The sequence below is a fragment of the Phalacrocorax aristotelis genome, chromosome 8, assembly GCF_949628215.1.
Source record: "Phalacrocorax aristotelis chromosome 8, bGulAri2.1, whole genome shotgun sequence".
NCBI classification, from domain to species: domain Eukaryota; kingdom Metazoa; phylum Chordata; class Aves; order Suliformes; family Phalacrocoracidae; genus Phalacrocorax; species Phalacrocorax aristotelis.
Genome location: NC_134283.1, coordinates 33,829,152 through 33,854,145, shown reverse-complemented (window position 1 = coordinate 33,854,145; position 24,994 = coordinate 33,829,152). Strand labels below are relative to the sequence as shown.

At 48.9% G+C, this 24,994-nt stretch overlaps 1 protein-coding gene across 1 annotated transcript in view; it reads right to left on the bottom strand.

Annotated features, from left to right (window-relative positions):
- Positions 1-24,441, bottom strand: part of PSD2 (pleckstrin and Sec7 domain containing 2) — a 47,184-nt gene extending 22,743 nt beyond the window's left edge. Inside the window, exons 1-7 of the mRNA XM_075102372.1 lie at positions 24,336-24,441; positions 21,993-22,577; positions 15,169-15,657; positions 13,723-13,917; positions 8,840-8,920; positions 8,176-8,288; positions 4,287-4,345 (exon numbers count right to left, since the gene is read on the bottom strand). Of these exons, the coding sequence (XP_074958473.1) occupies positions 4,287-4,345; positions 8,176-8,288; positions 8,840-8,920; positions 13,723-13,917; positions 15,169-15,657; positions 21,993-22,513 (1,458 nt within the window). The 5' untranslated portion in view covers positions 22,514-22,577; positions 24,336-24,441. The remainder of the gene's footprint in view (positions 1-4,286; positions 4,346-8,175; positions 8,289-8,839; positions 8,921-13,722; positions 13,918-15,168; positions 15,658-21,992; positions 22,578-24,335) is intronic.
- Between the last annotated feature and the right edge of the window lie 553 nt (positions 24,442-24,994).

Genomic DNA, 24,994 nt, shown 5'->3' with positions numbered 1-24,994 from the left:
AGAGTGAGTGAGCAAACAGTGGATTAAATAGATGAGAAGGGGTGGATAGTTAGACGAATGGGTAGAGGCAGTATGGGAATGGATGGATGGAGGAGGATGGGTGCAGACAGAGTATGAGAATGGAGAGTTGTGGAGACAAGGTGCACAATGGTGGTTAGAGTGCATAAGAATAAATTAGGAAGGATGAGATTGATCTTATCATGGGTAGACAGGGCTGATCCTCTCATCCCATTGTTTCAACCCAGCCATCCGCTGCTGAGCTGACTCACCCAAGATGATCGCAGACCATCTCCTGAAGTGTCCAGGGTGGTTCTACCCACCTCCAGAAGACTCTGGGCTGTAGCCTGGAATCCCTTGGCTGTTGCCAAGTCCCAGAGTTAGGAGGCTGGGCAGGTGAGTATGGAGCTGGGTGCTGAGTGGGAAAAGCAGGTGCCATGTGAAAGCCCCAGGAGGAGAAGCAATTTCCTGGGGGCCAGAGGCTGTGAAGGGTGGCTATCTAGGGTGCTGTCCCCAGTAATCCCTCTGTGAGGTGTTAAACCACTTGAGGTTCTGGGCTGGAGCCCCAGGCATCAAACATCTCAGCTGCCAAGTGGTGAGTGGAGTACATCACCTGTGAGCTCCCCAGCATGAGCATCACACCCCAGAAGGCCCTGCTTTTACTCAGGCTCTTTTGACCTCTCCCAGAGAGTCATCCTCAGGGGAAGAACCCAAACAACTACATTTATGCTTCAGCATTAAGAAAGGGTCATTGCTCTGATTGGACCAAGGAATCTGGTAGGGAATGTGTTCTAGGCTGCAGAAAAAAGATCACCCCGCTGCAGGGGTGATACTTTAGATATCAGTGACCCCTGGACCACACAAAGCTGCTGTGAGCAGACCGATGTCACTCTTCAGGTGATGCCAGTGGCTGCTTATATCTCAGAGCTCTTCAGCTCTCCCAGTGCTACTGACACAGCAGTATTTCTAACACCAAACCATAAGCTTGGCGTAAGGAGAATATCACAAGGTTTGTAAGATTAATAGCGATGGATATGTGGAGTTAGGAGCTGCCAGTGGTCCCATTTCAGGCTTTGTTCAGTGGCCATGAGAGCTGCTGGCCTGCTTTTTGAACAAATGCTAAAGCTTGTCACATTATAATCTGACTCCAGAAGCTGGTCTTTGCTAAAGTACCAAAATGCAACCACAAGTGCTGGTGATGCACAGGTGTTGATTTGTCACTGTCCTTCCATGGCCAGTAGTTCCGAACAAGGAGGGCTAACTTTGACAGTTGAAAAGGAGACATCCAAAAGCTTTGTCTCCAAGGGGAAGAGATGGAGCAGAGCAGTCTTTGTTATAAGACCTTCTGGAGCTCAAACAGCACCAGCAGAGCAAGGTAGAGAGTTGCAACAACCTGGTTTACACTACAAGGCTTGCAATGTTTGTTGGTGACTGCTGGCTTTTAAACACCAACTCCAGGTGATTCTCTGAAAATGGAGTGTCCCATTTTAAAGACAGTAAGTTTTCTAGACAGTTTGGAAACAGGGTCTGTGGTAGAAAATCAACTGTACTAAGGCAAAACTCCAGTGTGGCCAGGTGCAAATCTCATGTTTTAAAGCCAGTCTCATTACTTTTAAGTCTGAACTCAGTATATAAGATGGTTACTGCTGGAATGGTGAACTAGCCCATTCAAGAGACACTACTGTAGAGAACTGCCCCTTTACGGAGACACATCAACCAACCTTTCCTAATCAAAGGAGTTTCCCACTCCATGCCAACGCACAGTAAAACACTGAAACACAAACACACAATATTAAAAAATGAAACAAATGAAAAAGTGATATGCCTTAGCATGACAGCACTTTAAAGAAAAGGGATGAGAGATCAAGTCACACAATCCCAGGTACACTGCAGTTTATGGAGGTTTCTTTACACAAGAAGAATTTCATGTGATGCGTACCAGCTGCTAATGGGTTACTAAGTAGTGAAGGACACTGCACAACCACTTAGGAATCCAGACAAACAAAAATATTTTTTTTTAACACAGAAAAAAACAAGTCAAATGCCAGTGCTTTAAAGCAAAACACTAGAATGACTGCACTTACCACCTGGTAAAGGGTTAAAGAGTAGAAAGAGAGGTTCCAGGAGCAGAAGGAAGAAAAACAGAAAAAGGAGGAGAAGGAGAAGAATAAATTAATTTTACACATGCAGAAAAATTAATAGAAGGTTTTTCAAAGAAAAGCTCAGGCATTTCTACACCTCACCAAAAGAAAGCTATTGGTTCTTTGCCTAGATAGCATAAGATTGTTTCTTCCTACGAGGCATCTTAGCCAGCTTGTCAATGAAAAACAGAAATGGTAACATTTTGGAGGTTTAGGGGGTCTTTTTTGCCTTTTCAATAATTTCTGTCTTCCCAGAGGCATATTTTGGATATTTTTTTAATTTAAAAAAAATTAGACAAAGCAGACTGAAGTTGCATAGTTTGCCTTCTGCCACAATGCTGCTTTTGCTGTTGCAGGAAATGCTTTAATGAAAATATTTTCTTGGCTCCAAACATTTGGCTGAAAGAAGAATGCTGTATGAGCTGCCCAGAAGCCATCCCCACTGCTGTCCCACTGCCTGCAGAAACACTTTGCCTAGACATGTTACTGGAATCCATGTGGGTGGCCAGTGTAACATTGGTCAGGCTGCCTGTTCCCCAAAGGATGAGGCTGTAGCAGCTGTAACCATCTTGGTGCAGGCCACAGTGCTCATCTGGGAAGGATGCTCTTGCTGAGACCCGTAATCCCCTGGTCTCAGGGAATTACTGAGTTCAGTGTCAACTGCTGTATTCAAACCTTGCCACTGTCATGAAGGCAGTATCTGTGCTGTAATGATGGGGAGGGTCTCCCAGGTGGACTGTCAGGATGGCACGGTGAAGCTGATGGCCTTTGCACCTTTGCCATCATAGGTGAAGAGCACTCATACAGTGTCCTCTTCCTACCCCCCAGAAAATGCCTCCTCTCAAAGGCGATTAGACACCAGTATGCAAAAAAAGAGCTACATTATGGCCTCCTATCCCCTCATTAACAGGCTAATGAAGAGAAAATCAGGGCAAGTCTCTGCAGATGAACAACAAATTGTTACCAGGTGGAGGCAGAAGAGGACTCTGATGATACAGCTTGAAAATCATGGGACTGTGGGGCAGAAAAAGGGTGTGTAGGTTTCATATGCACAGGCCGCTATAATAAATCATTCCCCATGCCCCCTCCATCTTCACACAACCTCTGGGGAGGCTGTGATTCCAGGTCTGAGCTCTCAGAGGGGCTATGAAAGAAGGTACTTCAGTGACCTGAGACTTGAGGAACTCCTCCACCCCTGTAAAGGGGGTACAGCCACCTGAGGCTTACAGCCATGCTCTATGCCTGCACCAAAAGGCTGGAGTGCAGGGAGGAGATCAGAGTCAACAGTGCCTACAGCGCCTACAGCCTTCCACAGCACTAAGCAGGGCGCAGAGTCCATGCATACTCCCAGATGTACACTATGGCAGGGGTCTCCGAGGGTACGCAATGTCACGGTGCTGTCCCCTATGCCTGGTCCCATCTCCTCAATGCAGTTATTTTTTGTCCCACTCTGCTTTCCTTTCTATACTCTGGTTGACCTTTTAGGAACAAATGTTCCTATGTTGCCTGAAAAAGCCTCTAAAAGTTGGTGAGATCTTCTTAACATACTCTGCTGTTTCCCAACCACACCCTTGGGCACTGAGCTCTGCTCACCCTGATCTTTGTCCAGAGGCCTCTCTGATATGAAACTCTCCAGTGGCTGTCTCTTACATCTTGAGGAAAAGGAACAGCTGGGACTTACATCATATTTTGGGAAGAAAAGATCAAACCTAGACCTGTATGAAACCACTGACTCCCTTGCAGCAGTTTCTGGGATGAGGGGAGCCTCAGATATCTGCACCACAAGGAAGAGCAGCACCATTGGTGCTGCTGTTTGCCAGCTCCACAGGGACTGGTGGTGAAGACCTCTCCACGAGAGCTCCTGGGACAGGGCTGATGCATGCAACAGGTCCTGGGAAGAAAGCTGCATTGCCTGTGCCTGTATAAGATAACTGTTGTCAGCAAGAGATATGCCTTTGGCTTGAGTGTGGGGTGACACTAAGAGGACTGTCCCCAAGTATGGGCCTGGCACCCGAAATTCCCCCTGGAGGTGGTCAGAGTTCTTTCTGCCAATTTATCTCTAGTTTCTAGCACCACATCCTGCATAAAGGGACAGACCGCTATACTGGGAAGGAAAAAAGAAAGGATGACCCTCTGAGCACTACTTACATGGCCGTGAAGGTCTGTGTTCAGCAGCATCAGAGCACAGGTGAGCGTATGAATCCCATCTGAAACAGACAATAGTAAGATGGCTATGATTACTCCCCTTCCCATGCAGTTTCAATGTTTGCTGTCTTGGCAGCCCACCCATTGCAAAACCAAGGCTAGTTGGTTTGTCAATGGCTTTCTGAAGACCAGACTTCCACTGAGTCTTCCTCCATAGCCATTTTTTGCCAATGCCAATGCAGAATGGGACAGAGATACTGGCAAACAGAGCTCATTTCCCCCGAGTTGGTCGCAGTCTCCTCAGGGATTTATCCTTAGGTCTGCCTGAGGTAGCCATTATTCCCAGGCAGCCTATAAACTCTTGAGTTGCTCAACAAACATTATTACTGCAAATGAGCGCAACATATTTGGCTCTCTAACTTAACTCACATGAAGTTTTCCTTCCATTTGAGACAGTGCATCACCCTCTTCTGTACCAGGCAGCCTGGTGGCTTGCTTTTATTTAAAAACCCTGCTGTGTCCTGAAGCTGTTCAAGGTCAAGAGACTAGTCTCCACGTACCACCTCACAATAGTGAGATGCAAATGCACTCTGGCACATGAACTGGTCCTTGCAAGGCCCTCACAAAGGGCTAGAGAGCACCAGGGAGGAGGCAGGGACAGAAATACTACAGCCTTGGTCTTTGGCCCTGCTCTTGGCATGACTTGGTGTGCTCACACAGATGGACTGCTCCACAGACCAAGCCAGACGTGACACGATGCTCCTGGCTGCTCTGCAAATTGGTGACTTAGTGTCAGGCTGTAACTTACCCCCAGGCCTGGATGGGGAAGTGACAGTGGTCTCTTCTTGTGGAAGTAGATGTGCAGCCACAGAGAACCAGCTGTGGCCCATCCCCATCCTGGTCAGCCACAAAACAAAGGCACAATTTGTGTGGAATAGGGACAAGCCCTGAGCATTCCATGCTCAAGGCCAAGCTCTGAACACTGCCAGCTAAAGGCAACCAAACACATGAGCCCAGGATGAAGGCAACTGAGCACGAGCTTCTCCCTTTCCTGGAAGAACCATAGTCTCTGAGGAAGGAAGGGTTTCTCTATGAGGTCTGACAATCCTGGGGACATGGTGTGATGGACATCCCCCTTCAAGAGAATCAATTCCTAAGAAAGATGCTTCCTTCAGTTTCACAGGAAGTAGCTTTGGGCTTAGGACAACACGCCTCCCCAGTGCGTATTTTGGGGTCTCTGTGGGAGATTCTGGGCTAACATCTTTGCCTGGCTTTACTGTATCACTTTGGTGAGGTAAATAATGTCCCAAATGGCCCCAAGGTGGAGCTGGTGTCCCAAAACCTGCTATTTTCTTACTGTTGCTCAGCTCAGTTGCATTCACTTTTTTTCTTCGTTCACACAGTGCCACAACACAACCATATAGTTCTTCCATGTCATCTGTACAGGAAAGCACTAATAAAGCGTCCATGACACCACTCTCTGGGGGAAAATCTCAGTGGTCAGTAGGTCAGAGCTTCTGCCACTCTCATCTGCAGCATCCCATCATATAGGCTGAAATGACCCTTGGTGCTGCAACAGCCATGCCTCCATCAATGGAGAAGTTATTGAATCGGCATGCTTTAATGCCCTGAAATGTCTTAGAGGGCTTTAAGACCTTCTCAGACACTTGATTACCTCCAGACAAAACTGCCTTGACTCTATCATGCCTCTATGCCAATAGACTGTCACAGCCAGAGGTGTTTCTTTAGAAATCTAGATACTACACAGTGGCTCAAATTTCATCTTGGTGGAACATCCTTTGCAAATTTAGGCTGGATGCAACAAGAAGGAACTGCTTCCTGAAGAAAGAGCTTGCAATAGCTTTCTCAAATTACCACAGACCTAGTGCACATTTTTGCAGTATCTGCAAAAGATTTGACCTGAAGGAGCCACTTTGCTTCCCTCCATTGCATCAACTTCAAGTAGTACTTGGATTACAATTGTATTTTTCAAGCCCCATTCAATTCCAGTCCTGAGTGCAGCTCTGTCCTGCTTGGGACTCATCCAGTTTACATTGGGTCTGCAGTAAGTGCTCCTGCCCAGCCTTGTGAAATGTGCTGCCATCACCACAGGCAATGCTGTGGCCCTAAACATTAATGACTAGGTCATGACAGCAGCAGCAATAATGTGTTTCAGATCCAGTTTTACTTACTCTTAATAGTTTTGTACTGTTCAGGAGTGTATCATTTTAAAAACAGGTCCTACCAGCAGCAGTGACATCTCCATTGAGGGCCACAAAGTTATGGAGCAGTTTAACTTTCTGGCTTCATTCATGTTTGCATTAGCAAGTACCTTCTCACAGTCTTCAGAACTGGGGTCTAATTCCTCTTCTGAACAGTTGCCGTAGCGTGGCTCCATCAGCAGCTTTGTAACCCATGTTGCCATGGGTTTTGTTTGACTAGTCACTGCCCTCAAAACACCCTCATGCTGAAGGGTGTGGGACAGAGTAGGATCCACTGCACTGACCCTCTGTGCTCCAGCTCAGCCTCTGCTCAAGTTGGTGTGTGTATGTCCTCACAGAGGTTGTTAGACACCTGTGGACCAGAAGGGGAGAAAGGGTCCCAAGACCCTTGTCTGTAGGAGTTGGGGTGGATACAATATGGTTGGGGATCACTTCCAGGGGGATGTGTTGATGAGGGTTCAGGACTTCACATTTGGGATATTTCAGTTGAGGACTGCTGCTGAAAATTCAGCCTGCAGCTTAATGTCTACAGGTGGAGGACCCTTTGCAGGGGAAGGTCCTCTTTGGATCAGTGGGGGAGAATATTGCACAAACACAGGGAAATGAAATCTAAACCTGTACTTTATTGGGATACCACTAATAGAAGCAAAGACGTCATTCTGTTTTGAGAACAACTTCTGTCCAGTTAGCCTTGCAGAGGGACTAGAGGGTTCAGGTGACACTAGGCACTGCTGCTATTTGGGAAGCCTGCAAGATGGAGACAAGCAGGACCTCTCAGACACAGGTGTCATATTGCATGCTGAAGGGGTGGAGGAGGAACAACTGACACTGCTGTCAGGTCAGCAGCCTGATTTCCACCCATGGGGGCATTTCTACATGCCCGTAAGCAGGTGTGTAGAGTCATTCATGTAAGTGCAAACTTGGACATGCTTATGTCTGGATGTGTGCATGTGTACCAGGAATGGCCTTTCCTATTTAAAAAATGTCAGAAGAAACTATATCAGCTTAAAAAAATAATGGGGAGGCGCTGAAAGTAGCTAACAAAATCTGCCACTCCAGTGAGCCCAGAATTTTACCCAGCTGTACTTTCTCCTGCTGCAATTGTAGATGCAAGGAACAAAAACCCTGTGCATGACAAGCCAACAGCATTCCTCAGTCTGCATGGAAATTATTTCATAATTCTTATTCCATTAAATTAGCAAGGTCTTGGGCTGAGCTAGCACCAGCCACTCATTTCCCCACTGCCAGCAACAACTTTGCAAGACATGATTGCAGTAATTTGCAACCCTTGAGAACCACTCACCACCTCCCCTGGTGCTGGGCGAAGTATGGCCACTAATCCAGGCTACAGCTGAGGAGCTTGTCTTCAGCACAGCTTTTATGCACTTGAGAGGACAAGGCTCCCTGGGAGCCCACACTCAGACCCTCAGATCCTGAGGAGACTCATCTGGCTCTCTTGGGGTGGTCTGTACAGCACCTGGTGTCCCAGTCTCTCCTAGGGCAGAGATAATCAGCAGGGCAGGATCCCAGAGAAAAGAAGAAGCTGCAGCCTTGCCTGCCTGGTACTATTCAGACCCGGCTGTGCACGGTCAGTTTTACACTCAGGCTCTGTGACACAGGTGCACTGTGAGTGTGCAATGGACACTAGAGCCAGGGAAGGAAAGTGGTACCTTCAGACGTGTTCTCCTCTGGGTTGCACTGGCAGTATCGCCGGGAGAAATGAATCAGCACCCGCTCCCGCTCCTGTGTCTCTCCCATCAGCGGGAACGCTTTTAAGAACGTCCTGCAAAGAGAAAGTGATACTTAAAGATGTCATGGATCAATCTGTGGGCAGCATCCATGCTAATGCGGGAGATGGAAAGGGGGTCCTCAGAGCAGATAGGAAGGCCTTTGTCCTCCCACCAGCCTGCACATCCTGCAGGTGCAATGTAAAAGGTGTCTATGGAGCCAGCTTTGAGCTGTGTAGGGAAATGTGCTGTCAGCTGAGATCTGACCCACCTCTGGCTTGATGGGACCAGGATGGGTTGTCTGTCCCAAGGGAAGAAGTTGCTTCCACTTGCTCTGATTTTGTACAGGATGGGATACCTAGGAAAACTGCCCTCCACCATGGGGAAGCAGATTGTGGGCCCTCCTGTCAAAGCTTATTTTTGGTGGCAGTAGCTTGTGCCAAACGTGACATCAAAGCAAAGATTAAATGACAACGACTCCCCCCAGTCCCTGCTCCTTTCATACAGACAGCCTCCATGGTGTCAGGAAGCCCAGATGAGAAACCCACCGCGCTGCTCCGCTCTGTCCAGCCCAGGCCTTACGCGGGAGTGCCAGAGACCAGCTCACCTGAGTGCTTTGTCAAGGGTCAGGCCAGTGAAGTCAAAGAAGCTGAGATACTCCTCTGCTACCAACTTGCTAAATTCGTTACTGTAATTAAAGAGTGAGTAGTCAGCCCTTTCATCAGGGAAGAAGACACTGTCTACAAGAGGAACAGCAGACTGCTGCCTCCTGGCCAGCCCAGTCTCCCAGCAAGACACTGCAGACGTGATCCCAGACCCAGGGGGACTTTATTCTATCTTGAAATGCTGCTAGAAGACCTCCAAAGGGTGCTAACATGTCCACAGCCTAGCACTGCAGCTACCAGACCTAGGCACCTCAGAATGAGAGATGTGGGCCCCCAGTGCCCCCCTCTGCTGTGCTGCTGCCAAACCAGCCAGTAGAAGGAGGAGGCCATAAGGATGTCCTGTGCTCATCAGGCACCTTCTCTCTTACCTAGTCCTCTCCCACTGCTGGACGTGCCTCCTCCTTCTACTGCAATATTCTTGGTCTCCACTCCACATTGGCTCCCATCCCACCCTCTCACCACAGGACCTTATTACTTGCATGTCGGGTGCCCCTGGGAACTGGAGCAGGAGAGCTCAGCTGAGCTTCTGGCCTGCTCATTGCTGAATGCTTCCCCAGAAACTATTTCCCTGCCACATTTCTGAAAGATGCTTGGAGATGTGTTGCCAAGATGGGCGGTTGTGGAGCTCGACTCAATCAGTCAACTCTAGCTCTCTCAACCAAGCAATAATGAATGCTGTTAAGTTCATCTACACAACTCAGGTAGCAGAGTGCAAGAATAATCAGTGAATACTGGCAAGAAAAGGTAGATGATCTCAATATGTTCAGCCTTTGCCATATACAATTCCCTTTCCTTCTCCCCACAAAATGAAAAACATATGGATGTGCTAAGCATTGCACATCCAGTTTCACCCCAGGACATGTTACTGGCAGAACTCATTGTTTTTCCTACAGCATTGTTTCATCTTCTGCAGTGAGGTGGATGCTGTAAAGCCTCTGGCATGCATGCTGTTTGGAAGCACGACACACAGTGGGATCAGGCAAAGCAGAGGGACAGCTTCAGGGGAGAGGTCCAGGCTGAGTTTTGAGAGGCAGGACGTAAGTAGTGCTGCTGGAGTTTGCTCAGGTGACTGTTTCAAAGCCATATGAAGCCACTAGGCCTCACATTCATAAAACAATCTTATAATTTTGGATTGTTAGCTCTGGGAAAGAATATGTCCTTATGGCCCCATGGCCCCTGGGTTAGTCTGTCTGAAGCAGTGCAACAATGATTGGCACGCAGATTCCTGCCAGCTTGCCAGGGATACTTCTCCAGTTGTCCTGGAACTTCACAGCAAGGTGATGTGAGATGCAGATGATGACCACACATTTGTGAAAGGAGATGTTACCACATCTTCACCCCTGTGCCAAAGAACGAGCAGAATCAAGTAAGCCCCAGGTCTCCTCTGGGATCCTCTTGGCTCTACATCTGCAGAAGACCTCATGCATTGGCTGTGCCTGTGCTGGGAACTAGCCAGCACTCTCCCTTCCACAGGTCAGGTTCCACCTCACACATGCAGTTGTAGTCTCCCAGAAGAAAAGGTTTGATTCTTTCTGTTTGGGCACCTATTTGCCAGGTCTCCTGAGAACCTGCTTGGGCACTCTGGGCACTGGGCACACAGCAAAAACTGCCATCTACAGCAGCACTGCAGCGATCAACAGGGGAAAACAGTGTCTGACTCCCCCCACTTAAGTCAAGCTGGGCTTGAAGGTCCAGCCTTACCCAAGGCTGCCTAAAGCCAAAAGACTTGGCATGTCAGCACAGATATGGGTGGGCCGAATTGCTCTTGAGATGTCTCCATGGCCTACACTGGGAGCTACACCCTAATTTACATTCCTAACTAGATCTATAGTCAGGCAGGATGAAGGTGGGTAGGAGTTTGTCTTCACCTCACTGTCCCACCAGGGCAGCCTGGAAAGGTAGGCAAGCCTTGCTGCCTGTCCTTCAGCTCTTGATGAAGGTCAGGAGTCCTTAGGGAATTTGTGACCCCCAGGACAAATGGTCTATGCCAGCTGCTGTGGTACCAACAGTCCCCAGCCTGGGTGCCCATCATGCTTTCCTGTGTGCCTCACTTGATTCCTCTCTGCTTGGAAAATCTGCAGGCAGGGACCGTCAGCTCTGCTGAGGGAACCAGACAATGTTGCAGGGCACTTGAAGGCAGACAGCCCCCAGGAAACAGCTTAACTCCTATGTCTGCCAGGGGCTCAGTGACACTGATGGGACCCTTCTCCCTGAGCTCGAGAGCCAGTTAACAAGCCCCAGGTGTGCCTGGGACACAGAGCTCCAACACTGGCCAGGGCAGGACCGTGGCCTACACTAAGGTGGGCTTAGCTGCTTGCTCTGGTTTCCCCATTGAAGAATTGCCCTTCTCTTTCTCTGTGCCAGTCCCAGCTCCTCCTGCAGGAACAGGTAGCACTTCCACCACACAGCTCAGACACGACAGAAACATCCCCACAAGAACAGCAAAGCGTTTGCCATGGGGGACATATCCGGCATGCTTTGGCTGGTGGCCTTGCCACACAGCCAGCCTCTACAGACCTCCTCTCTCCTTACACCCCAGCTTGACGATTTTTCTGCCTGGCTGGGGAAGGTCCAGGCACCAAGAGTGCTTACTGGCCTGTCTGAGTCACAAGCCACCCCATGAGCAACACAGGAGCCCTAGCCTTTTCTCCCAGTTTCATTCCTGCATGGCTCGATGCAGACAGATATGTGCTGTTTTACAGCCTGAATCACACTGTCCTACAGAGCTAAGCCTGTACTGTCCAGGATCCTTTTTGTGCCACAGTCATCTGGATCAAAAAAAGACTGTCCATAAGAAGTTTAGCTAAGTAAAATTCACCTAGTCTCCAGGGGAGAAAAATACACTGTGTGCCCTTGCCATACCGCCCATGGGACTCTGACAGACACCCAGTTCTCAGTGCACTGCAATGCTGAAACTGTGCTCTGCTGCCTGCTCTGTTGCTGCCTGCATGGTTTTGTGAACACAGTGCTCTCTTAGGAAACTTTGCGAGGAAGTGCCTGGCACTACCATCTTCATGGTCTGGCAGCTGAGACAGTTCAACCTCCAGCAAGAGACATGCGATCGTGGGTAGTGACAGAGCTGAGACAATGCCACAGACAAATCCAGGAACAAAAATTGTCCATGGAGAGTTCAGTTGCCAAAACATGTGCTCTTCAGAGAGGCAAAGGTAATTTCTGGATTTGAGGTTAACCTCACAGAATTGTGTCAGCTGGAAAGAAACTATCTGGAGATATCCAACCTCCATTCCCTTGTTCATCAAGCCTTTTCTACTTGGTTGCAATGATGAATGTGTTTGGGTTTGTTTTGTTTTTCGCTTTTTTGAGAAAATTGCCACTATTCACAAAGAAAATAAAGGGTTAAAATGAGTTACAAAGCTTTTAAAATTAAATTTTTTCCTTTTTGAACAACCCTCCTAGCCAGTCCACCTCCTACAGGGAGCCGGCCTGAAAGCATCACTTAACCTGCTCCCACCACCGTAGATTGGCCTTACATTGTCTAAGTGAGCAAGACCAACTTAAGACACACCTGTCCTCATCCTTCTTCCTTTCCTGCTCTGCAAATCCACCTGCTTGGTCCAAGAGCCTGCAGCTCTATCCAGTTTTTGTGCTGGGAAATTATTCAGATGTCAAAACCCAGATGATCAAAACAAAGATTTTCTTTTAAAGGCTGTGTCAATTCCCAAATGTGGCTCACCAAACAGCTTTCCAAGGTGTAAGGATTGCAGGTGTGAGTGAGGACTGCAGGAACTAGCAAAGGGACACACTCGGATGCACCCCCAGAGGCCAACTGCTTGAAACTTCCCTCACTCAGTGAGCTGGCATGGCAAATTTGCAAGAAAGGAGAAGGATGCTAGACCTGAGGCAGCAGCAACCAGCAATGCACGTGCTACAAGAACCACAGCAAAAAAGAAGAATGAGGATGCTGCCAGGTGATACAAAAAGCCTCTCTAGGAGATCATTCTGGGGCTCATTCTGTCCCAGGACTAAGCTGGGAGTCACAGACAATCCTTGGAACTGAAAGCTTGGGTATTTGCTGAGGGAAGGTTGTGTCCTGCTGATCTGGATGGGAGTGAGACATTTCAAGGACATAAAAAACGCCCCAGCAACACAGGTTATATCTGATCCAGGAGAAGGATGATGGGGATTGGTGTCCTCACACCCACTGTCATCCTAAAATAAGCTGTTACTGCTGCACTTGTTACTGTTGCTGTCTCTTAGAAATCTCTGTAACTCTCCCACTTTTGAGTAAACACTTCTTGTTTCCCTTCTGCCTTACCCAGGCAAATCTACCAGCTGAGGTGCTTGGACCTCCAGTGTGTACCTGGCTCTCCACCAAACCCTTCATGGCATCTATACAGACTGGGTCGGGGGGCACTGCAGCAAGAAGATTTTGGGGTGCAGACATTAAAAACCTGGGGACAGACAGGGAGCACAGACCAGATCCAGGTCTCGAACCCAAACCCTTCAGCCTGGGGATTGCTTTACAGGAGGTCTTGCTGGGCCCTCACCAAACACAGGAAGCTCTTGGTTCTGACAGGCAGCAGCTTGTGGCAGTCAATGCCCAATACATACAAACAACTTGTAGGCTTCAGGTTGCAAGGGCATTGGTCTTGGACCAGTTTCATCTGGAAGGATCTCCAACTCCATCCAGCAAGCCCTTGTAACAGCAGGCTTTGTCCCTTCCTGGCTTTGTCCTATCCTCCCAGCATGACCAGTCCTCCCCCAGACCCTCCCCACCACAGCTGTGTTTCTTCTGGTCATGTTCAATGCTGCCATGTCAGTCAACCCCCTCATAGGGTTGGCTGCAACCCTAAGCCCCACTTACTTTTTACCAAGCTGGCGTGCCACATCGCAGCGCTTGAACCCTTCAAGGTTGTAGAGGCGCTTGGCCAGCCTCTTGGCAGCCTCGCTATCTGCCCTGCATCCATTTGCCAAGGTGTCTGTGCTGCCCTGATCGAGCTGCTCCGTGCTGCCCATGTCGGAGTCAGAGTCTGACAGTGCATCCTTCAAACTGGCATCACTACAGAAACAAGAAACAATTCAAGGAGCAGCAATGTAACTTGACGAAACCCACAGAAAGTTCCACATTTTGATTTCTTCTTGTCCTAGCCAAAAATATGAAAAAAACCAACAACACGTTTGTGAACTGAACATTAGACAAAGCCTCTTTCAGGTCAAATGAAATAGTACAGTTTAATTTCAATTTTGTAGAAAAAGATTGAAGAGAAGGTGACTTCTCCCTGAGAAATCAAAGCAAGCAGCCCCAAGCCCTTTTTAAGCTTCCTCTCTCTCTGCTGGTATGGAAAGGGATACCAAGCTCTTTCAGAACTGTGGACATTCAGGAAATCTTAGGGATAGATGGTATGCTTTTCAGTTCAGATTATTTGCCAAGGATGAGAAACAGCACTTGTACAAATTGTGCCAATGGGACTGACAGCAGACCTGCTGTTGCTGGTGGGCTGCTCCTCTCCCAGCTGCTGGCTGGCATTGTGGCCAGCTGTTCCCACAGACAACACATTGAGCAGCCCCATTGGCACCATGTAGGCGGGGCTGTGTCTCTTTATTTTCTTGACCAAGGCCAGTTGTGGCATTATGGCACCTATTTGCACATTTTTGGGCAGTGTAACTTATTGAAGGCCTGATAGCTAGGTGGACATACACCCTTGCTCCAGCTCTCCCATGGCTGCTCATCACCTGTCTTCCTCATGCAAGGAACTGCCCTGCAGATGAGCTGCTGCCTCCCAGGGTCAATGGTTGGTCTGAGCTGGTCCAGGGGATGAAGCCCATAGAATAGCCTTTGGGGAGGCCTCTACAGGGGCACCCAGTCCTAAGTGAAACCCTGAGGTTTTCCTGCACTTCAGAGCACACTTGAGAGTGTGCCTGACTACCTCCAACCTGCCCTCCAGAGCAAATGTGAACACAAAGTGCTGAGCCTTGGCTTTTTCTTGGGCTCACAGAGCTCCTACAGGACCCTGCAGCTCACCTGCAGTTTGGGGTCCTGAATTTGAGAACAGGGAGGACTCAGACAGAGGCCCGCTGGCGTCTGGCTGGTTTAATGACATGAGACCTTGGCCCCCAGCTGCAGTTCTAACCTACAGGTAGGAAAGTTTTTCACGTTAGTGTTTGGCCTCTCTGCCATGATGGCACATGAGAGGAAGCACAAGGGGAAAAAAAGCAGCTCCATCTTTAACTGTCCTCTGAGCTTTGCTCCTGGACTGGGACCCAATGAGACAAGGAGCCCTTTGCCTGAGGAATTCCAAGCCTGCCTTACCTGATGGAGTTAATGATCTTGGTGGCATCTTCCTCTGACCCTTCCATGTGGAACCCATTTGGGATATTCTTCAAGGACAACCGGCTCAGCACATTTTCCGACCTGCTGCTGGTAATTGAGTGCCTGAGAGGGCTCCCGAAATCCCCCTCTGCTGGCTTTGCTGCTGCCTGCTCTTGCTTATCAGCAGCCATGTGGTGAAGGGCTTCTCTCTGCTGGGCTACCAGTTTCTGTTCCAAGAGCTCTGGGCTTTCCTTGACCCTTTGCTGGATCAATGGGGTGAGTGGGGCTTCAAAACTGACACAGCTGTCTGTCTCATCTGTGAGAGAGAGGACGTCCAAAGAATCCAAGCTGCTGTAGTATGTACCCTTCATAAGGTCAGACTCAACAATCTTCTCAAAGGTTGAGCTGAACCCATCTCTGATGTCTTTGAATTGAAAATGTTCCTTGTCATCCTCACTGCAGCTCAGCTTACCATCTCCAGAAGCAAACCTGGACCAGAAGGGGAAATGTAGAAAATACTGTCAAGGTAATTGCTTGCACTGTTCTCTTGGAGCTAGGAGTCAAGAGAAGGGGCAGAAACGGATGCTATGATTACAGGTCCTGGGGACCTTTCTGTGGTACAGCCTGCCTGGTTGCCAATTTTACAAGCTTGTAGAAGCAAATTTACAAGCTTCTAGAGCTGAAAAGGCAGAGTTTTATGATGAGCAATCCTAGGGGCCCAGCCAACCCCTAATTTGGTCATGCCCCAGTGAAAAGCCAGACCTCTGAACTGGAGATGTTTGCATCTCACACCTGCTACTGGATCCACTGCCAGAATGAATTTTATCTGCAGGTTATCTCTCCCTTCAAGCACTCCAATTATAGGTACTTCAAAAGCATGAAAATCCTTAGGATCGAGGCCATTTCATTTAACTTTGGATGTCAGCAACAAATGTCCTTGATCCCTTTTATAGCAGAGAAAAAGCAGAAGCTTTTAGGGAGCAATTCATACGCTGTAATTTAAGCCTTTTTTCTTAGATGACACACCCTAGAAGCGCAAGGCACCCTACAAATAATTTTCCCACCACTGAGGGGGATGTAAAAAGTGGTGGACACACATCCAGGCAGGGGAGGCTCCATGCTTCTTTACAGCTAGACTGTGGGATTCAGGCACAGCAATACAGTCATGACAGGAGGCTGAGAAATGCATGAACCTACAAGCCTAGCTTCCAGGTAAGCATGGATGACTCTCAGCAGGCTGAACTCCGATTGGCTTTGCATGCAGGGACATCCATTTGGTCATACATCTCCATAATGGGAGAATTCACCTGAGTCCAATCCAGCAATACCCACTGTGCTGGGAGCCCTGGAGAGCTGGGGGGGCTCAGTCCCCCCTGGAATAGACCGGACTGCAAGGACTTGCCTAAATTAGCCCAGGGTTTCTCAGGTGAAGCCTGCCACCCCACTTCCAGCAGATGCTGCTGTCCTTTGCTTTGTCAGAACTTGGCGTTTCATGCTGTGATACAGGTGAAAGCTAGGGGAACAGTAAGCTGCTTTTCCTCCGCCTGTGCTGGAGTTAACTTTCTGCATAGCAGCACATATGGTGCTGTGGTTTGGATTTGTGCTAAAACAGTGTTGATAATGCACTGATGTTTTATCTATTGCTGAACATGCCTGCAGAGCATCAAGGTTTTCTCTATTTTTTTCTCCCCAGCAAGTAGGCTGGGGCTGGGCAAGAGGTTTTGGAGGAGACAGAGTTGGGACAGCTGACTTTAATTAACCAAAGGGATATTCCCTTTCATATAATGTCATTCTCATTAAAAGAAAAAAAAAAAGAAAAAGTGGGTTTGGTCTTTCAACATAGTCATTGCTCAGAGACTGGCTGGGCATCAGTCTGCTGCTGGGAGGTGGTGAGTGATTGCTTTTGCATCACTTGGTGTTTTTTTCTTTTTCTCTTTCATTCACTTATTAAACTGTTTTTATATTGACCCACAAGTCTTCTGCCTTTTGCTCTTCTGATTCTCTCCTCCATCCACAGAGGAGGGTGGTGAGCAAGTGCAAGGATAAGGGCTTAGTTGCTGGTTGGAGTCAACCCACTGCACCTCTTCACTATGGTTGTCTCAGTTTGTAAACCCTGTGTTAATGTCATGGCTGTGCCGTGTGCCTCTCCTAATGAGCACAGCATCACTTTGCTGCAGACTACGTTTCCCTGAGATTAATTCTGGGGGTGAATCAGGGATAAGCAAGTTTCTTGTGTCAGCTAAGGAGATGCTGTACCTGTGCACACCCAAATCCAGCTATTTTTAGTAACGCTTCCTACTGGGTGCCAGTGACAGCCCACTCCCAGCCTTGCAGAACATCACCTGTCACAGAAGGGATTGGAAATGGACCTTGGGAGGTAGTTCCTCTAGCATAGAGGCAGCAAAGCACTTGTGAGCCAGACATGGCAGAGCTATGAAAGTGTCTCCTAGGAGTCTGGACACTTCTCAACACACTTTACAAAACAGCTCAGTCTTTTTAGTTGGACAAACGGAGGCACACACCGCACTCCAAGGAATTGCTCATAGCAAAAGAGAGAGAGGTAGAGATACAGCCTTGTATCCCATCTCCACCAGCAGATGGCAGAGAACAGGGAAAGCAAAGTGACCACCCCCTGGCAGCCTCCACAGCCAACCACGTTTCCAGCTCCCAGCTATCTGCAGCTTACAGCCCCGATCCAGAGATATTCAGCCCATTTCGTCCAACAGACACAGGCTCCCTGGTTTCACAGTGGAGACTGACCCCTGAACATCACTGTCATGCCTGGGCAGAGGCTCAGTGGAGCCCTGAAGCCCTGAAGGTCTACGCATAACATTGCAGGGTCTGGGGTGCATCCTTATTTCTCTCAAGGCAGGAGGGATTTGCCTATATTTTCACTACATAGCTAAGAAAGTAGCAAGGAAGGAAGGCTGTCTCTTGAGCAGGGAGCAGATTAATAAGGCCCTGAATATACTGGCCCAGGTATACTAATGTAGTCTTATCCATTCCTGGAAACTGTAGCCCTTCAAAATGCCTCAGGCAGGGTGGAAGATGGCTGGCCATTTCAGGCCACACTGGCCCTAAGGGCTAGGGAATGTACACCTTGCCACTGATGATAAAACACCCATCTGGGAACCACCATCATAATTTTTGTGGAGCAGCCAGTTCTCATGGTCAGCACAGGATACACCGTGCCTGAGCGGTGATGGGCACATGGACTGGTTGTCCTCCAACACCCTCATCAGCATGGGAAGCAAGAACTCACCATTTGCATGAGCACTAATTCCAGGTAGTAAAATGGTACCTGGCATCCCTTCACATAGATAATCCTCAAGGTTATCACCCTTGTTTTCTACAGCCAGTGTGTTTAAAGACCCAAGCCTGCAGGATAGGAGGTTCTCTGCACTTTCCAGCACTTTATTTATTCCCTTGAGCCCAAACTTATACAGCCTGCAACAAAGTGAGAAAGTCTGTGTCCCTACAAATGCCCCAGCAAAGGCTGCATGGACCGACTGCAGAGACCAGGGCAGGAGCCGTGGTCCTGGATGGGTCAGTAAGCACCAACAAGTCAGGCACATCACATCTCTTCTTGCGTGGTCCCAGAGAACATGGAGGACAAAGAGACTTTCTACAGCTTACTCCAGCTCAGGAGCACTGTCTGCATCTGATTCAAGCAAAACCAGGCTAAGGTGGGACATAGTAAAAGACCTGGCTCATATGAATGAACCTGACATAGCCTCCCCACAGACAAGTGGCATGTACTTATTACACAGCAGGGAAAGCAACTCCTTTACTTAAATAAGGAGCCGTATATTTATTTGCATTGTAATCACAAGGTTTTGTAAGCATGCTGAAGTAACACTGTATCTAATTGCCTGTGCTGCTTTCCCCAGTCACCTCTGAAATGCTGTTTTATTGCTTAGAGCAAGGCATGCAAAGCAATGCACTTGGTTATTATTGCAGCTGAACTGTACTAGATTTTTATGCACTGAGTTGTTTACATTTCACTTCTCACTGGTTAATTAGTTGTAATAAAGCAGAACCTAGTTTGCTGTGTTGGAGGAGTGGGGAGGCCTGTCAGAGAAGGACAGGAAGGAAATCAGGACTTTCTTGCCTGTGCACTGCAGGCTTTCTGCAAAGTTTTTCTGAACCTTATTCAATGGAATTTGAATTGCTCAATGGCTCTGAGTTGCCATGGGAAGAAAAGTGTGGGAAAAGGCAGCAGTCCCAAACCTACAGGTACTAAGTGTGTCTATAAGCCAAAGGGGGGATCACTCTATTAACAAGTTTGATATTTTTGTGTGATTTTGTGGGGCTGAAAGCAGAGAATATCATTCACTGGTGAAGCTCTCAGTTTTGGCTGCAAAGCTGCAACCTCCCTGAGATGAGCAGGGCCAAAGCTGGAGGCTTCTGGGAAGGTGAAAGACCTCTAGGCAACATAGCCACATTGATTGAAAAATGGGGGTTTGGCAAATGGTATATTGGCATGCCAATAGATGCCATGGAATAAACTAGAAAGGGGGTAAAAGGGATTCAGTTAACACAAACTGCAGCACAAGCACTAAAGATTTGGACTTATTTCCCTGACTTTTTTAACAACCATTCCCTGCATAGACACACTAATCTACCTTCAGCGGGGCAATCATGGTTTCTTTCTCCAGCTCCACGATGAAGTCAATGACCTTGGATGACTTTTTCCCCTTTAATTCTCCATTGGTTCAGTGGGAAGAGCAAGACTCAATCCCTTCTTGTAAAGTACTTTAAGATCCAGGGTCAAAATGCATGATATGATCACCAGCACGCATATGATGACAAGTGATTTTTTTCCCCCAGGAGTGAATAGTTGACTGCTTATTGGTGAAGCATTAGGCCAGAGACAGAATAACCCCAGGTTCTCCTATATCCAGAATGGGTCATAACAGAAACAGTAATATACCAGAGGGGAGTAAAGAATGAACTGAGAATCTCAAAGATGATGCAGAATGACAGTGACTTCTCAGTGTCTTGGTCTATCTGTCAGCTTTGTTACTCCTGACCCACATTGATCTAAGAGAGCGAGACAGTCAGCTCCCATCAGGAAAGACCAGCTCCACGCTGTGTTTGGCCCAGCCACATCTTTCTGCCTTTTAGCATACAGGTAGGTGGTTAAAGTATTAAGGAGCTCAAACACAGCGTGCTGACCCAATCCCTAGGCAATAAGTGGTTTCCCAGCTTTCAGCTGTTTCCCTGAAGTTTTCCAGCTGCCCTTCTGCCTTTGAATATAGTGTGTCAATGTCCCTTGTGCATTCAGATTTCCAAAAGACTTATTTGCTATCCAAGTGAATATGTTTAGAGCATAAAATCATGGGCTGTGCATGCAGAGCCTAGTCAGGTTGCATCATCTCCAAATCCTCAGCCTGCCACTTCTCCCAGTTCATGCCCTAGTACCTTAAAATAATTGCACTTCCAGTGATTGCAGCAGCATTCACTGACCACCCTTAGCTTTGTCTTGAACTCACAGTCTCTGCCAAGGAGCCACATACCAAACAAATATGATTCCATTGCAACCTGAGAGACTTGCAGACATATAAGACCTGACTGCATAGGTTCCAGGGCTCGTGAGACCTGCCTGGGGGTGGACTCCCCTAGCTGTCTGGACATCAGCAGCCTGCACTCTTCCTCTTCAATATCTTCAACTGTGCTTGTTGAAATAGTGCTGCTCCTTCTCGCTGGTGGCCTTGGGTAAATCAAACCACCAACTTTTTATAGGGGAGCCTGTTCAACACTAGAGATGCAATGAATTAGGGACGCCTGTCATCAGCCCACATGCTGTGTGGCTTCCCAGCTCTGCTGACACTCCTGCCTACGCTCCAGACAGCACTCTGAACAAACGACTCAGCCCGAAGCCTGCACTGGGCTAAAACCAGGAGGTGATTCACAGGCCCCACTTGACCACCCTGTCCCTTCCACACCTTCTCTTAAGAAGGCCATGCTTCTCTGTGACAACTTCTGCTGCTCTTCTCCAGCCCCCTTCTGCTTGCAGCAACCCTCCCATGCTGGGGTACGTACATAGGCAGGGCCACAAGATTCACAGCGGCCATAAACCCCAGCTGGCTGCAATACAGACTCCTAGATTATTTCTGATGGCAAAGTGAAGCATCTGTACTCCTCCCACAGGGATGGCATGGGAAGTACCCCACCTCATCCCTGTGACCAGTCATTTCCCTTCAGCCCCCAACATGCAGAGCCCCAGGGAGTCTAGGCACTTGCAGAGGCATAAAATCTGCTGTGGACACTGCACCAGTATGAGTGTCCCCCAGCCTGGGGAGTTCTCCTTGACCTCTCTTACTAATTGTACAGTCCTTTGGATGAAAAGCTGTAACCTGCTTCCCCAGCGACTGCCAGAGCAAGCCACACTGCCAGGGACTTCTAGGGCATATCAGGCTCCTGGTCAAGCCCCGCTCCTTATTGTCCCCCAGCTGCTGTTCTTGTCCTAAGTAATTTTGAGTAACTCTGCCATAAGCGCTGCAGCTGAATCACCAATGTGCAAGTGGGACAACCCCAAAGTGAGCACAGCCAGCACCCAGCACTCTTGAGATCCCTAAAGCTTCTCCCTCACTTTAGTGACTCTGTGGGCAGACACTGGCTCTCATCACAGCTTTTCTGCATTTATAACAGGGAAAAGCAATGGGAAAAGCAGAGAGAAAAAGAGTGAAAAGCCACAGTCAGCCATGAGAGCAGCTGCAGCTTTTTAAACACACAGAGCAGAGTAACTTGAACCAAAGAGGATTCAGAAACAAAACACGCAAACTAGCACTGAGCTGAGGTTACAATGGCTTCACACTCACCCGAGCTGCTCCTCCAGCTCATCGGCACTTAGAGCTTCTGAGGAGCCCAGGATGCCGTGACACCGCTCCTTGCTGAGGGCCTTGCTAGGTATTTCCTGGGTGGGGGATCCCTTCTCCCCCGAATCCGTGCTGCTTCGTCTGGGCACGCCGCCGTCCCACTGCTGCAGCTGCCTCTGCTCCTGCCCAACGGTGAGCTCTGCATCCACACCGTTCACCAGCACTGGCCCGTCCTTACGGCTGCTCTCACTGGCTCTGTCTGTCCCCAGTCCCTGCTCACCCTGCCTCTCACCCAGCTCTGCTGCCGCTTCCAGATGTTCATCCCCCTGGCCCCCACGCTCCCCCTCTGCTCCTTGGGAGGGTTGAGCATCATCCTGGGGGCTGGCTCTCCTGCTGGCAGGCTCCAGAGGCTGGCTGAGCTGCTTGTCCCCATCGTTGCAGGCCAGCGCGGCCGGCTGTGAGCCCGAGGAATGCAGCTCTTGGCGGTCTGCAGCAGCCCATGGAAAGTGGTTGTTCTCGCTCATATTCCGCTTGTTCTCCCAGCGCTTACAGGCTCCCTCCCCGCACTCAGATCAGGCTCAGTACTACCTACAATGGGAAAGAAACCACAACACAAGCACCCATGAGAGCTATCAGAAAGGCACAGACTTGCTGATAGCAGCTCAGAAGGGCAACAGTTTGAAGCAGAGCCAAAGAAAATTTCCCCCACCCCTCTCAACCCCTCAGTATAAAAGCAAGGAAGGACCATACTTGGGTTTGCTGCTTTTGCAGAGATGTGCTCGTTACCCAGCACAGTGAGGTCTGGGGAGTTCACACTCTCCACAGTGTGTCCACAGACAGAGAGGGTCTGGAGGAACAGAAGTCTGTTGTTGTGGTCCTGGGCACCCACCTTCTCCTCCCCCTTTCATAACACCCAACAGTCCCAGCCTGAAGCACAGGGGACCCGTACCATGGGTGCCCCAGCTGCAGCAGGCAGCTGCTCAGGGCTGGGGACAGGAACGTGGCATGGCTGCTTTCCCCAGGCTGGCTACTGGGGTGCTATTCTGAAGTACTGCCTGCCTGCCTGCCTGCCAGAAATAGGAGAAATAGGGGAAATAGGAGATACTTGTGAATTTTTTTAAACACTTCTAAGGAGTTGTAAAGTGCCAACCTGTGCGATTCTCCCTGCTGACTTCACATTTGTGCAGAGCCTCTTGCCTGCCAGAGTAACACTTTTCCTAACATACAAGTACTGCTGAAGGGTGTCATAAGTTGCCAGCTAATCTCTGGCACAAGTGTCCTTATTGAATATACCCTGAGTTGCTCTCTCTATAGGGCAAGGGAAGGATGCTGTGTTGCATCAAATGAGACAAGTGGCTTTCTGATAAAAAGGCACCTTATTGGTGAACACGCCTATCAATGCAAAGTGTACCAGTCTTGCAAGCACCATCCTGAGCCATGGGCTATAGCCCCATGGTGCTGTGCAAGCTTTTCTCCATTGTAAACCCTGCAGCTGCAGTCAAGTGACCATGGTGCCACAAGAAATGATCTCTTTTGGAAGCAGGAGTTTCTGTGTGGGGCTCAGGCTGGGGCATGATTACAGCTGATTTGGTTTTAAAACAATATTTGTCTTCACCTGCACAGGAAGCATGGCTAATCAATTACAACAGGTAGATGAGACCCCTGGGTTCTCCCGCTAATTCTCTTTGTACCTCACATCTCAAGCAGATCATTTAAATTCCCTGCCTCAGCTTCCCTCTCTGTAAACCAGGGATATACATCACCTCTGAGAAGCTGTGAGGATGCCCAGATGTCATCAATGGGCTCTGGGTGCTCTGACTTGCTGAGCTGCAGTTCTCATTAGCAGTAAAATCATTAATGGCTTTCCTAGTGCAGGGCTTTACTAGTTCTTGGTAACAAGAGGTGTCGGGCTGCAGCTGCCTCTGCTTTTACAACCCCTCACTTTGAGGAGGTCATGGAGATGTCAGCAGTCTCCCTCTTGCTGATGATTCCTCTGCACCTGGGCAAGGAGTAAGGGAGAGGTGGGATTCAACCTCAAACACCCCTCTATGGCCTGTGTATGGACAGATTCACATGGGTACGTGTTGAGCTGGTGGCTGAGCAGGACAGATGCCGAGGGGAACCCCAGTCCTGGGCTGACTTTGCTCCAGTCCCACAGCCCAGGCAATCTTGGACCCAGGATCTGGCCTACTCTCCATGTTCTCCTCCCCATAGCTGGGAGATGTGGTGGGCTGAGGAGTTCAGAGCCCCGCATGGGACAGATTTGGGAAGAAATGCTCCTCAAGGGTTACACATGAGATGTGAGATGGGCTAGGTCCCTCCTTGAGGCAATGCTGGTAGTTTTACCTCTTCTCCACGTGCATCCATGTGATCCCCCGCTGTCACAGATCATGCAGCATCCCTGCACCTATCACGCTAGTGGCAGCCAGGTGCTTCCGACAGATGCACAATCCCTGCCTGTAACAAGGGACCAGAGAAAGTAAGACCCAGGCCAGAGAGGAGAACCCCACTGATCTCCTGCCACCCTTCCACTGCTCCGTATCAGGCTGCTTCCTAGACCCATCCCATGGCCCATTCTTTGCACAGCACTGCAAGTGGTCTTCCCTCTGCACACCCTGGTCCCCCCTGGTTTTCAGTCATGGCAGTGCAACAGCTGAGTGCAGGAGTAATCCTTAGAAAGGGTTTCTGACTTCTTTCTTCATGAATTCCCCCCCGATGAATTAAAGCAGAGAAAAGGGTCTATGTGGTTGCAGGTTTCAAGAGAAACTTGACGAAGATCCCACTGAATCTCCAATTTCAACCACCAGATCCATAGAGGGAGACAGCTCTCTTGTAGATGGATGTCCCCCAACAGTCCTCCCCAGCCACACCAACAAAGCAAGGGCCAGGTTAGAGGTCTTTGACCTAATTGTAAACAAATCTGACCTACCAGATTCATTGATGTAGTGACATTCCCCTTGTAGAGTGTATAGTACAATGCAGGCTGGCAAGGGGTCAGTGTTGCT